Here is a 12586-nt window from a genome sequence, read left to right on the forward strand (position 1 = left end):
AAATTGACTGTAACGAACTCTGAAACTGAAGTAGCTTATTAAAAAGGGTAAGTGTTTCAATTTCATAAATGAAATCATGGAAATTCATGAATTTCAGTTGGTAAAGTATCTTTGAATGTGGCAGATGAGAACACTGCTTATTTATTTTTTGAGCAGCCGTTGCCGTCGAGAGACATCGCTGCATTTTTCCTGTAGTCACTGTGTCATTTCCTAATGTGTGAGAAATAAGGAACGTTCCCTCACTAGCCATGACATTCCATTACATAGCCTATTGCTTCCTTTAGTTCCCCTCTGGCTCTGTAGGGACTGCAACTGAAATTACATATACATATCCATGGAACACAAGTGTTGCACAGATTTAAAGACAATGCTGTAACAGGCAAATGTGTATATAACCACAATGGGGGCCTAATTTGTCCCACTCAGTGATATGGCCTTTTGGCTGTTGAAATCAATTATCAGAAATAATGTGTTTGACGGGAGAGGCAAAATGGAGGCTTTTGTCTGCGATTAGAGTCCATTAGACTTCATTCTACACATACTGACACACAAGTTATTATCTTGTGTGAAAAAGATGTTTATCGTGTGCGCACAAGATCTGCATAGTGAAGACATGACTGGCCGACACTTTGAGGACATCACTAAGTAGCTTTTAAGTTGTTTTTTCCTCAAGTATTATGAGCGAAACATAGTCCTTCGGTCAGCTGAGCTTATTTTTTTTTTTCAATATGCGCAGCAATTGATTCCGGACAATCCTGTGTCTCACATCCACAACAAAATTACATTCTTGGTTCCAGGGTCATGATTTGAGATTAAATTGGAGTGGATTTCACATTTAATAAAATTATCAATAGTCTCTAACTAGAAGCCGGCGCATATCTCCACCAAGGCCCAACAGTCCCCTTATGAAACCACATTTACGTTCACTAGATTCAGATTTTTATTTGATGTGGATTTGGATCTGCACCAAACTGCACACACTCATAAATATCAGTTTCCACACATACAGAATTCATTAATTTTTTTCTGAGTAATCAACAAAAAACATCTCACAATGTTAAGGAAGTGAGAAAAATATTCCTATAAATATACAACTATAAACAATGTGGAGCAAAGCCTGTAGATTCCCTACTGATAACACATATGAATGAAGACTATAAAGGAAGAACAACATAGTAAAAACGTAGACTGAGAAAACATAGGGAAATGGGTTAAACCTGAGAACATGCGATGTAGAGTTTGCAGGATTCTTTGGTTTTTCTCAGTCAATATCTGTTGTTTCATAACTCGTTAATTCTTAATATAAATGTTTAGTAATTGTTACATAATGTAGTGAAGTGGAAATCTTAATTATCCAGCTGCAAGGGCATGAATAGAGCTCCTCACTGACTTCTCAGTACGTGCTTCCAAGAAGGTTATGTTTTCACCCCCTCTTTGTCTGTCTGCTTGCTTGTTTGTTTGTCAGCAGTATTACACAAAGAAGTGTTTCATTAAATATGGTGGAATATTGGGCCATGGACCAAGTAATACATTTATTTTGGTGCAGATCTGTAGAAAGGAGTGGATAAAGGCACCTATACATGACTGTGTGCAATGTGGTGCAACGTAATTGCATATGAAAGGATTGTTGGGCCTGGTGGAGGTATGAGCTCTACTGAATGCTATTCTAGTTTAAAATCTCTCCATGTTAGTCCCTAAAACAGATGGTAGATCGGATGTGTGTATATAATTTGATTGTTTTCCTCCTTCAACAGTCTGACCTGCATCCTCATCAGTATGGGGTGGCGCCACCAGAATCCTGCTCCACTAAGCTGGAGCATGTCTCAGCCTGTCACATCTACCAGAGACAAACAAAGTGATCTTCAGACCTAAAGTCTCAGAAAAATATGAATGTGTTTATCATTTCACTATCCTCTAAATGATCAGGGGCAGAGGAACCTCCACACGGTCATCATGAGGGAATCCCCAGTGCGTAAACAAGATGATGTCGTAAGATGCCGTCCTCCTGACACTGGACATGGCCCCCTGCTCTACCCTCTTGGCCCCCTGTGTGCCCCTCACACAGGGTGAGATTCAGGCTGCTGGTCCCTTCAGCCTCTCCGTACGTCACTGTGTAAGGAGCTGGTTGATGCTGGGAGGGCGGAGGAGAAAAACTAGGGCTGGGATATCCCTGTCTCAAGGTGTCACTGGCTGATAGGCAATTTTGTCTGTCACACAGGTCTTATCGCCACCAAACCCAATGAGGTTGCTGAGCAACCAGAGGTAGAGGGGTACAGCGCTTCTTAGGGTCAACGTAATTTCCTGTGGGTGTTCCTGCTCTTCTCGTTCTCTCGCAGCGCTCATCTTTTTTACTTTATCAGCAAGCTCGTCCAGGCAGAGATCGTCCCGTTTCCAGTGCTAAAGACCAGGTGGGGTACCTGCACGCAGGTAAGGGTGTGACCTTCTCTGCAGAGGGGCACACACACTTTATAGCACCTACAGGAACTGAGGTCAGAGGTCAAACACAATGGATATCTTAGCTTTATGTTCTAACATTTAATGTGCTTGCCATGATACGAGTGGGAGTTCAGTCTGAACTATTTATTGAGCTAAAGTTGTCTTAGAGGAATGAAAGTTAATCTTTACTTGAAATAAGATCTTAGCTTCTGACTTTCTTAATTGTTTGAGGTCAAGGTCAGAGATTCTCCTCATTAGAAAATTACAGCAAGTGAAGATTCTCAGTCATGCAGATCATGGTATTTCCAAGTGCTAAAAACAGGTCATCTGGACTTGGTTAAGTTTCCTGACAGAAACTCACCTGGATACAGCAAGTGATGTTTTCTTATAATGTGTTGGATTTTTATAAAATGTTCTTCCTTTAATTTCAGTTTTTTGGCAGATCCTTAGAGTTACAGGGTGAAGAATTATTACCTCTGAACAAAAATGTCATCCGAATATACATCAGTTGAATTTGTTAAAATGCACTTGCCATATTTATAAATTGTTCAAGGCATTATCAATCAATCCTTGTCGGTTTTGTGCAGTTGTAAAGTGAACAATGTAACTGTAAGTCTTTAGCTGCCTAACCAATCTTATTTAAAAGTAATTGATTGATCAGTTGTTTGATAAATTGATATGAAAGAGGTAAAAAAATATATCATATTACATATTTTTCATATTAATTCATATTTCTGCATCATGGTGTAGCCTGCAATAGTTGAATAATATTTAAAGTTGTGCTCTGTACTGCTGGGAACAGAGGTGTCTGCCTGACGTAGGGTGTAACCCTGAGATAAGGCTCTTGTACGTCTTGAATTTGAACTTTAACGTAGTCCACCTTCTCAACGGCTGACTGATTATCTGTCCTGAGCCATGGCCGCTCTACGCCTGTCTGGCGGTAGATGGCGAATTCTCTGTAGCGGCCGGAAAACCTGTCGTTCAATAGAGCAAAAGCTCAAACATTATGGCGTCAAAGTCCACGAATCTCACCAGAACTGAATCAAGATTCCATACAAATGATCCGAAGTTAGTCGGCAGTTATTTCCAAATAATTGAAGATTAAAAACATTGATATATCTGCCATTATTATTATATTGTCTTATGTTCCCTCGCTCTTTTTCTCTCCCAGGTAGTGCACAAAGGTAGCTGAGACAGAAGAAATCTGAGAAACATCGATGGAAAACCATTTTAGTATGGAGGAGGTTTGTCTTTTTTCCTTTTTGCTCTAATTCTGAGAGGCAATTTTCTTTCAGCCCTGTGCAGATTTAAACAGAATGCTGGTCAATATCTGCCGTCAAATGTAATGTAAATATATGGAAAGTTGATGGACACTGTGGAATTTGAAATTTTTCGTAATTCTTGCAGCAAAACCGTTCTTTTCATTGTTCCATTTTCATTCAATTGTCTATGTTCTTTTCCTCTCATCCAGGGCAGTGACACGTCATATGAAGACAATGACTCAGTCCTCCCCTCTCCAGTTAGACTGTAAGTGCTTCTCCTCAATGAAGTCCTTCTATTTACGCCAAGTTAGACAGGTCGTCCTTGCATTCATGGATGAAAAATCCCCATGTGGTTACATCTAGGAACATTCATACCATCACAACATTTAAAATAATGAGCATTTACCAAATCACCCTACAGTCACTGTGAATTATGGACATAAACTGAAATTCAGTTTTTCTGTGGTTAAAAAAAATCCAGTAACCTGTATGTTAACATGTCTCCATGTATACAACCAGTCAGAAACTGGTAATAATCCGTGTGTGGCACATAACTGGCTAAGATACAGTCTCCAGCATCAGATATGAGGAGGGAAACACCAAGTAGTCAACAGTAATTATAAGACATAGGTTGAGCAACTCTGCTCTCTTGTGGCTAAGTACAGAATAGCAGTATCACCATGGTTACAAACTTAAATTAAAAAAAATATTGGAATGCGTTTTCCAAATGATACTATATATTTTCTCCCCATCAAAACCAAACTGCATTGTTTTAACTTGAATATTATTATGTTTTTATGGAGCGGAGTTAGAGGGATCCTTTGTCTTCATTTTAATTCATGTTCCTGTTTCTCCATCAGAACTCCACCAGGCCAGAGCAGCATCTTTCACCTGGCAAGGAGGAATGAGGAAGAGGAGGGAGAGGAGAATGAGCAGCCTGTGGCCGCCATCTTCATCCCAAGTGATTCAGATGGTAAACTCCCCCGACAGTCCATGCACCTGCTGGACATTTCGAGTCTGTCCACTGACTTGTGGTTTACCTTTGTATTTCAGCTCATCTGAACATGAACACCAATGCCACCACAAGAGGGGACGCTCAAGTTAGTCCACTTTTTTAGAAGACATAAAATCGGCTTTGTCATTAATCGCTATAATCCACTGTCCATAACTAACTCTGGTGAATGAACACAGGCCTATGTGGAGCTGAATGAGCTCCAGGGCAACACCTGGCAGGAGACCAGCCGCTGGATGGGCTACGAGGAGAACCTGAACGCCGTCACGGGAAAATGGGGCTCTTCTCACGTCTCCTATCTCACCTTCAAGAGTCTGATCCAGCTCCGCAAGACCATGGAATCAGGTGGAGCGTCAGATTAAACTGAAATCAGTGTGAAGGTTTTATGGTGTAATTCCATGGATATGAACTCAGTAACACGTGACCTTGATTGATCGTAGGGGCTGTCATCTTTGACGTGAACGCCAGCAGTCTGTCTGCCGTGGCTGAGAAGGTGGCTGACGAGCTGCTGGACAAGGATGAGATCCGTGCCAGCGATCGCGACGGCTTGCTGAGGGCGCTGCTCATGAGACGCAGGTAACCCACAGTGATCCTTCATTACGGTCATGATAATGCTGTATAAAGATTTGCACAATGCTCAATTTATTTGTCCTTTCAGTCAGGTGGAGGGGCCTGTGGTTACAGCCTCCGGAGACATTGAGATGCAGACATTTTCTGTAACCAAGAAGGTATAGTTCTACAGTGTAATTCAATGTGATCACCATAATCATGTATCAACATATCAGACATGTCACGATCTGTGCTGCTGGATCTTTATTTTTGCAGAGGGATGGCTCTGACAACATGGAGGCCTCAGTCGTCCTCTCAGGTATGTTCATGTTATCCTGATGCAGTCGTGTGTGTCTGTTTTTTTGTGTGTGGTACTGGAGCAGGTGTGGTTAAGAGCTGGTGTTTCCTTCAGGTGTCCTGGACTTCCTGCAGAAACCAGTGGTGGCTTTCGTCCGGCTGCAGGACTCGGTGGTGATGAACTCTGCTCTGGAGTCTCCTGTCCCGGTCCGCTTCGTCTTTGTCCTGGTGGGGCCGAGCAAGGACGGGATTGACTACAGCGAGAGCGGCCGAGCCATGGGTGCTCTGATGGCCGACTGGGTGAGAGAGAGATAACACTTCAACAACATGTAGCATCAGCAGTACGGACACACAGCCCCACGTTGTGTAATACAGGTGGATTAAAGGTTTCACTGCCCCAACAGGTGTTCTGTCTGGAAGCCTTTTTGGCCCAGACCCACAAAGATCTGACCAACGCCATCGCTGACTTCATGGACTGCAGCATCGTGATTCCTCCCACTGAGATCCAAGATAAGGCCATGCTGGATCCAGTGATTGAGTTCCAGAGGAAGATGCTGCGTGACAGACTCCGCCCCAATGACACCCGTCTCGCATTTGGAGACAGGGTTAAAGGTCAGCATGTACACTACTTACAGGCATTACCACCTTTTTAAATCCAAAACAAATGTTAATATTCGCCAAGCTTCTGATTCTTTGTAGTCCTGAACTGTGTATTTGCTGTAGTTTACTGAGATTCATCACAGTCTGAATGGAATTACACAGCAATAGAGAAAACAATTATATGTATCTTAATTAAACAACAACAATGAACAAATCAGATCTCTGGAAGCTTTGGTGCACATTTTCAGCTCCTCACTTTATTTATCATCTTGACTTCCTTTTCATATCTGTACTGTCTGTACTGTCTTTAAATTTCCAAATGACTTTAACGGTTGCTTTATCCACCATAGTACAGGGTTTAGAGATTATTTTCAATGTTAATGTGCATTCTGTAATCTCCGATCCGTGTAAATAAAGAGGACGCGCACCTGAATTGCTAAAAGTGCCATGTTGCAGCTGAACACCCCTCACCTCACGCCTTCAGTTGACTTATAAACTCGAAAGGTGTTCACTTCAGTTTGTCCACTTTGGGCTCCTGTAAAAAACATGGAGCCTCAGTAGAGATGACCTGCTCCTGAGAAACATATAAAGTATTTAAATATAAAGGTCTATTTCTATGGTAATTAAAACAACAATTCGTTCAATTTATATGAAAAGCTATCGAAAACAACACTAGGATTATTTCATTTTCCTTTCGCCTTAATATTGCACACTGGACCTTTAAATTATATGACAGAGAATGCATTTTTCATTGAGAAACAGGGTTGGGAAAGGGAAAGGCAGCGACATCGACCATTTCATAGGGACCAGCAAGGCCTGCTGGGAAATGAAGTCTTAATTTTATAAGATCTTATGAAGTACTTTTAAATTCCAATTATTTATGCACAGAAAACAATAGAAAGCAGACACACACAGACACACATTTAGCCAGTGCTATATAAATTTGAGTGGGGCTAATTGAGCTTAACTTATGTGTAGCAGATTTAGTGAAATTAATATCAATGTCTTTTTAAACTGTGTGATTTTCCAGTTGAGAAACTTCCAGAGGAGCCGAAGGAGGATCCTCTGGCCCGTACTGGATACCCCTTCGGTGGGATGGTGAAGGACATCAAGCGCCGTTACCGTCACTACCTCAGCGACTACACTGATGCTCTGAACCCTCAGGTCCTCGCAGCCGTCATCTTCATCTACTTCGCTGCCCTGTCCCCGGCCATCACTTTTGGGGGACTTCTGGGTAAAAGGGTCTAAAAAAATATAGAGATGTGTCTGATTCCTCAAGCTGAAGTTTGAAATTGTAGTAACTCTTGTCTGTTATCTAATAATAGCTGACAAAACTGAAAGGATGATGGGTGTGTCCGAGCTCATGATCTCCACCAGCATCCAAGGTGTCATCTTCTGTATCATCGCCGCCCAGCCTGTGCTCGTCATCGGCTTCTCTGGACCGCTGCTGGTGTTTGAGGAAGCTTTTTACGCTGTATGTACAAGTTGTCAGATATGGAAATCCCTGTGATCAATCTCTGGAAAACCACAGTTTTCTTCATTAAAATCCATTTTTGTTGCTTAATTCTCCAATAGTTCTGCAAGTCCCAGGGTATCGAATACATTGTGGGTCGTATCTGGGTGGGGATGTGGCTGATACTGATCGTCATCATCATCGTGGCCCTGGAAGGCAGCTTCCTGGTCCGATTCATCTCCCGCTTCACTCAGGAAATCTTCTCCATCCTCATCTCTCTCATCTTCATCTACGAGACCTTTAATAAGCTCATCAAGGTTTTTCTCATCTCATCCCTCCATCCATTTCAAATCATGCCTCATCCCATCACTGTCTCATGAGTTGTCTTTTTATATCTTGGACTCTACTGACATCCCTCCCTTCCCTTCCTCTCCTCTCCTCTCCTCTCCTCTCCTCTCCTCTCCTCTCCTCTCCTCTCCTCTCCTCTCCTCTCCTCTCCTCTCCTCTCCTCTCCTCTCTTCTCCTCTCCTCTCCTCTCCTCTCCTCTCCTCTCCTCTCCTCTCCTCTCCTCTCCTCTCCTCTCCTCTCCTGTCAATCAGATCTTCAAAACCCACCCTCTAGTTCTGAACTACGAACATCTGAACACCACGCTGGACAACCCCTTCCACCCGGTCATAACGGAGAAAAAAGAGGTCCATCCAGACGGCAACGTCACCATTCATGAGCATGAGATTGAAAGGGCCTACCCCAACACGGCCCTGCTGTCCATGTGCCTGATGTTTGGCTGCTTCTTCATCGCATTCTTCCTCCGTCAATTCAAGAATGGACATTACTTCCCAGGCCCGGTAAGAAGAACTTTTTATAATTATAATCCAAGGGAAGGTGTCGTAAGTGAGGTACTATATATTCCTGGGGATTTTGGTGACACTTTATCTGTTCCTCTTTGTCTCACCAGATCCGTCGTCTGATTGGAGATTTCGGTGTCCCCATCGCTATTTTCTTCATGATCGCTCTGGATATCTGCATTGAGGATGCTTACACTCAGGTAAGTGTTTATGAAGCATCTAAAAATAGTTCCTTTACTTTTTTAGTTTATTGTCCAGCAGGTGGCCAGGGACATTATATTTTTGGGTTGTCCATCCGTCTGTCATAAACAATAAACTGATTACATTTCAGTTGTCAAAGGTCATGGTGACCTCAAATGAGTTGACACATAAGTAAATATACTGTAACCTCAAAATCAAGCCACCGTCAACAAACACAAAACTATTTGACCTAACTCCCTGCTTTAATATTTACCCTGTATATAACGAGATTTCGCTGGTTCACATTTCCTGAACATAAAATGGGAGATTTTTTGTTTTCCTGTCCCTGTGTGCTCAGAAATTTACACTGAATTGGAAAGAAATTATGAGATATGTTAACCAAAATCTTCTTTGGTCTTTCTGAGTGAATATCTTGTCTCCTCGTAGAAACTGGTTGTGCCCAAAGGTGTTCAAGTGACCAACCCCAAAGTCAGAGGCTGGTTCATCAACCCCATGGGAGAGAAGAAGCCCTTCCCCATCTGGATGATGGGCGCCTGCTGTGTACCTGCGGTGCTCGTCTTCATCCTCATCTTCCTCGAGTCCCAGATTACTACGTGAGTGACGCTATAAATTACGTGGTTACAATCTGCTGTTTGAACAAAATCAGGAGATTGAATTTTTGTTTCTGTCAATCATATCTGCGGACTATCAGCCTGATTGTGAGCAAACCTGAGAGGAAGATGGTGAAAGGATCTGGTTTCCACTTTGATCTGCTCATCCTGGTCTGCATGGGAGGAATCGCCTCTATCTTCGGGGTGCCGTGGCTGAGCGCTGCCACCGTGCGATCCGTCACCCACGCCAATGCTCTGACTGTCATGACCAAGGGCGTGAAACCGGAAATTGAGAAGGTGGTTGAGCAGAGGATTAGTGGCATTCTTGTGGCCATCATGGTCGGTAAGGGCTGCCCTCCACAGACACGTAACCACAGGATCAGGGTAAATAACCGGTTTCCTTGAATCCTCATTCTTCTCTCTCTGTGTGTTCTCTCCAGGTGTTTCTATTTACATGGAACCTTTACTGAAGATGATTCCTATGACGGCCTTGTTCGGCATCTTCCTCTACATGGGTATCACCTCATTGAGTGGCATCCAGATGTGGGACAGGGTACTGCTGCTGATCACACCGAAGAAGTACCATCCCTCTGAAGCCTACGCCACCAGGGTATGCCACTTCCCCAAATACAGTTCACTTATATCAATGTATTTTCATATGGCATAACCTGGTGTCTCACGATAATAGTACAAATACAATGTCAGTTTCAGTGGTTCTCGATTCTTTATTGCTGACAAATAAAACACTGTAAAAGTACAACTTGCACAACCAAGTCCAATACAACAGCTCTGCAGGAAATCATTATTTACTAAGCTATTTTAAATTCCTTATTTGTTGTTAACGTGTCAGACGGGTCTAGAATCAAGTATTTCCATTTAAGGTGGTAGTTTGTCAGTCTCAGTGGACGAATTATTTTCATTCATTTGTGTGTCTCTCTCTGGTTGTTTTGTGTCTTTTGGTAATGACTCTGTGTCTCTTTGTGCTAATTTTGCGTCTCTCTGTGGTGTTTTCGAGACCCAGTAGTTGCATAATATCTCATTGTTGTGTTTCATTACTTGCCTTTGTAGCCATTTTGCGACTCTGGTTATTTTGCATCTCTTTGTGGTTGTTTTGCATTTCCCAGAAATTTTGTTTGTAGTCTTTACTTCTATCGACTATATTTTGTGCCTGCTTCTCTACCAACATCATCAAACCCTCGGCCCGTGCCCATTCAAATCCCCATTTAAATCACCTCAACATGACTTAGTGTATTTTGCATTGTCTCATGTCTAGCTCCTCTGCTAACATGCTCCTCCGTCGGTTGTGCAGGTAAAGACGCTGCGGATGCACCTCTTCACTTTGATCCAGCTCGTGTGCCTCGCTCTCCTGTGGGTGGTGAAGATGAGTCCCTTCTCTCTGGCTCTGCCTTTCGTTCTCATCCTCACAATCCCTCTGCGCATGCTCATGACCGGCCGGCTCTTCTCTGTCAAGGAGATGAAATGTGTAAGTACCCCTCTATATTTATATGTCACCCCAGAAGCTCACACACACGTTATTGTGTTATTGGACATACAGGTGCCTGTGTTGTAACCAGATGGGTTTGTGTTGCAGCTGGATGCGGATGATGCCAAAGTGACATTTGAGGAGGAACCTGGGGTGGATGTGTACAATGAGTGCCCGCTGCCATAAACCATCGCCATTAATTTCATATTAAAATCACAAACTTTTTAAGTGAAGTCTGTTCTTGATTACAAGCCAGACCGAATATCAGGTACCTACAAATATGAATGCATAGATGTAAACAACTCTTTGCAGTTTCTAACTGTTCTGTTAAAAAACATTTTTTTACCTTTAAGGGAAATTACCTCTCATTATCTAGGCTTCATACCTTAGTCCTGCAGCTGAAATTTTGTTTGTGACCATCTTAGAAAACTATTATAAACAATCCATATTGTCATTACAAGGAATTACTACTAGTCCAGCGATCTCTCATTTTCCATATCTCATGTGTTCATGTGGAATTAATTTAAAATGCTTCTTTGTTGTTGTTTTTGTTGTTGTAACTTAAGGAGTTGTTAATGGCTCTTTATTTACTAAAAGACTGAGTGAGGTATATTTAAAATCAAGGAAAATGTCCTCTGGATATTTTTTTTTAGCATGTGAGGTATATTCATTAATTGTATTTTTTTTTCTTGAAATGTTTAAACTGCAGTGTACAGTAGCTTTAAAGTCATTCCCAGTGCTTCTTTGTGTAGACCTACCCATGTTGTGCTGGTATAATTTCCCTTAATGTTCATTTAAGTGACGTAAATTTGATCAATTCAGCAACTTACATGAGCACAGATAATGACTTTTTGTGGGATTCCTGCCTCTTCTGCATAAATAAATCTTTCCACTAATTATTCTCAAACATGTTTTAAGCAGTGTTACTCAAGTTGCCTCGATTTATCTATTGTGTATGATTTACTGAATAACTTCTCCTCGGGTGACCGTTGTTAAATGGACTTAGATTTTATTTTAAAATGAAACTTAACTTCTTTAAATGTGATAAAAAAGGGATGTGCAGGAATGAGTGGATATGATTGTTTAAGCCAACTGTTGCACTGATGATATAATCAGGGACATACTTTTTGTAAATGTATCTCGTAAAGCCTTAAGTGTTGCCTATCATGTGTTTGCGTGCTTGCAAGACTGTACATCCTTTGGATTTACACCTTATTAAAAATAAAAAAATAGACATCCTTTATAGTGCTTTTTTTTCTTGAATGCATCAGACAACATGTCATCACATCACTCACAAAAGCCACTGTTATCACGTGTCTCTGCAAGCAACAGGAAAGGATGTTCAACAGGACCGTGATGCCTCCAATTTAGCTGCATGCTGCATTCAATGTTGTCAAGTAAGTTCCAGCTTTCAGTACTCCTCTTTGGAAAACACCATGGACACTAATACCCTTATTCTGAAAATAGAAAATTGACTCTACAACAAGAAGACCATATTAAACAGCATAGAGGTCCCCTGGATACTTTATTTGATTCACATTATCACGCAAAGAAGCATCAATTCAGACTGAGGTGGTTCAATAGGGCAATTAGAAAAATGAATATTCCTTTTTGAATAACAACAGAAAATAAATGGTACAGAATGAAATCGAAAAATATTTCTATACATTTTAAAGTCAGATCATTAATGGGTTATTTCCTCTTGTTTAATGGAAGTTTATTGCAGGTGCTTCTTATTCGGTTGTATTAAAGTTGTTTAACATTATCGTTGTCACAAATGCAACTTCCATAAAAAACGTTATTCACTTTCAATGAAGGCTCCTCACGTGGTGAGTATATGTATTAAATGGTCAATGAG

At 41.6% G+C, this 12586-nt stretch overlaps 1 protein-coding gene across 1 annotated transcript; it reads left to right on the forward strand.

The window, feature by feature from the left end:
• Positions 1–2224: 2224 nt before the first annotated feature.
• On the forward strand, positions 2225–11967 carry slc4a1a (solute carrier family 4 member 1a (Diego blood group)). The gene is made up of 21 exons (XM_061089981.1): positions 2225–2427; positions 3608–3680; positions 3908–3963; positions 4559–4671; positions 4752–4798; positions 4890–5055; positions 5151–5286; positions 5369–5438; positions 5536–5578; positions 5672–5856; positions 5961–6168; positions 7187–7390; positions 7482–7630; positions 7732–7926; positions 8209–8454; positions 8565–8654; positions 9082–9248; positions 9347–9588; positions 9686–9855; positions 10555–10728; positions 10837–11967. The coding sequence occupies exons 2-21, from the start codon at positions 3654–3656 to the stop codon at positions 10912–10914; spliced, it is 2766 nt and encodes a 921-aa protein (XP_060945964.1). The 5' UTR covers positions 2225–2427; positions 3608–3653; the 3' UTR covers positions 10915–11967.
• Positions 11968–12586: the final 619 nt, after the last annotated feature.

This window comes from Limanda limanda, chromosome 17 (assembly GCF_963576545.1).
Source record: "Limanda limanda chromosome 17, fLimLim1.1, whole genome shotgun sequence".
NCBI lineage: Eukaryota > Metazoa > Chordata > Actinopteri > Pleuronectiformes > Pleuronectidae > Limanda > Limanda limanda.

Excerpts from the sequence above, each read along its gene's own strand:
- slc4a1a (XM_061089981.1), top strand. The coding sequence starts at position 3,654 with ATGGAAAACCATTTTAGTATGGAGGAG. Across the intron at positions 5,857-5,960 it reads GTGCTCTGATGGCCGACTGG|GTGTTCTGTCTGGAAGCCTT; the intron begins GTGAGAGAGAGA and ends CTGCCCCAACAG. Across the intron at positions 10,729-10,836 it reads CTGTCAAGGAGATGAAATGT|CTGGATGCGGATGATGCCAA; the intron begins GTAAGTACCCCT and ends TTTGTGTTGCAG.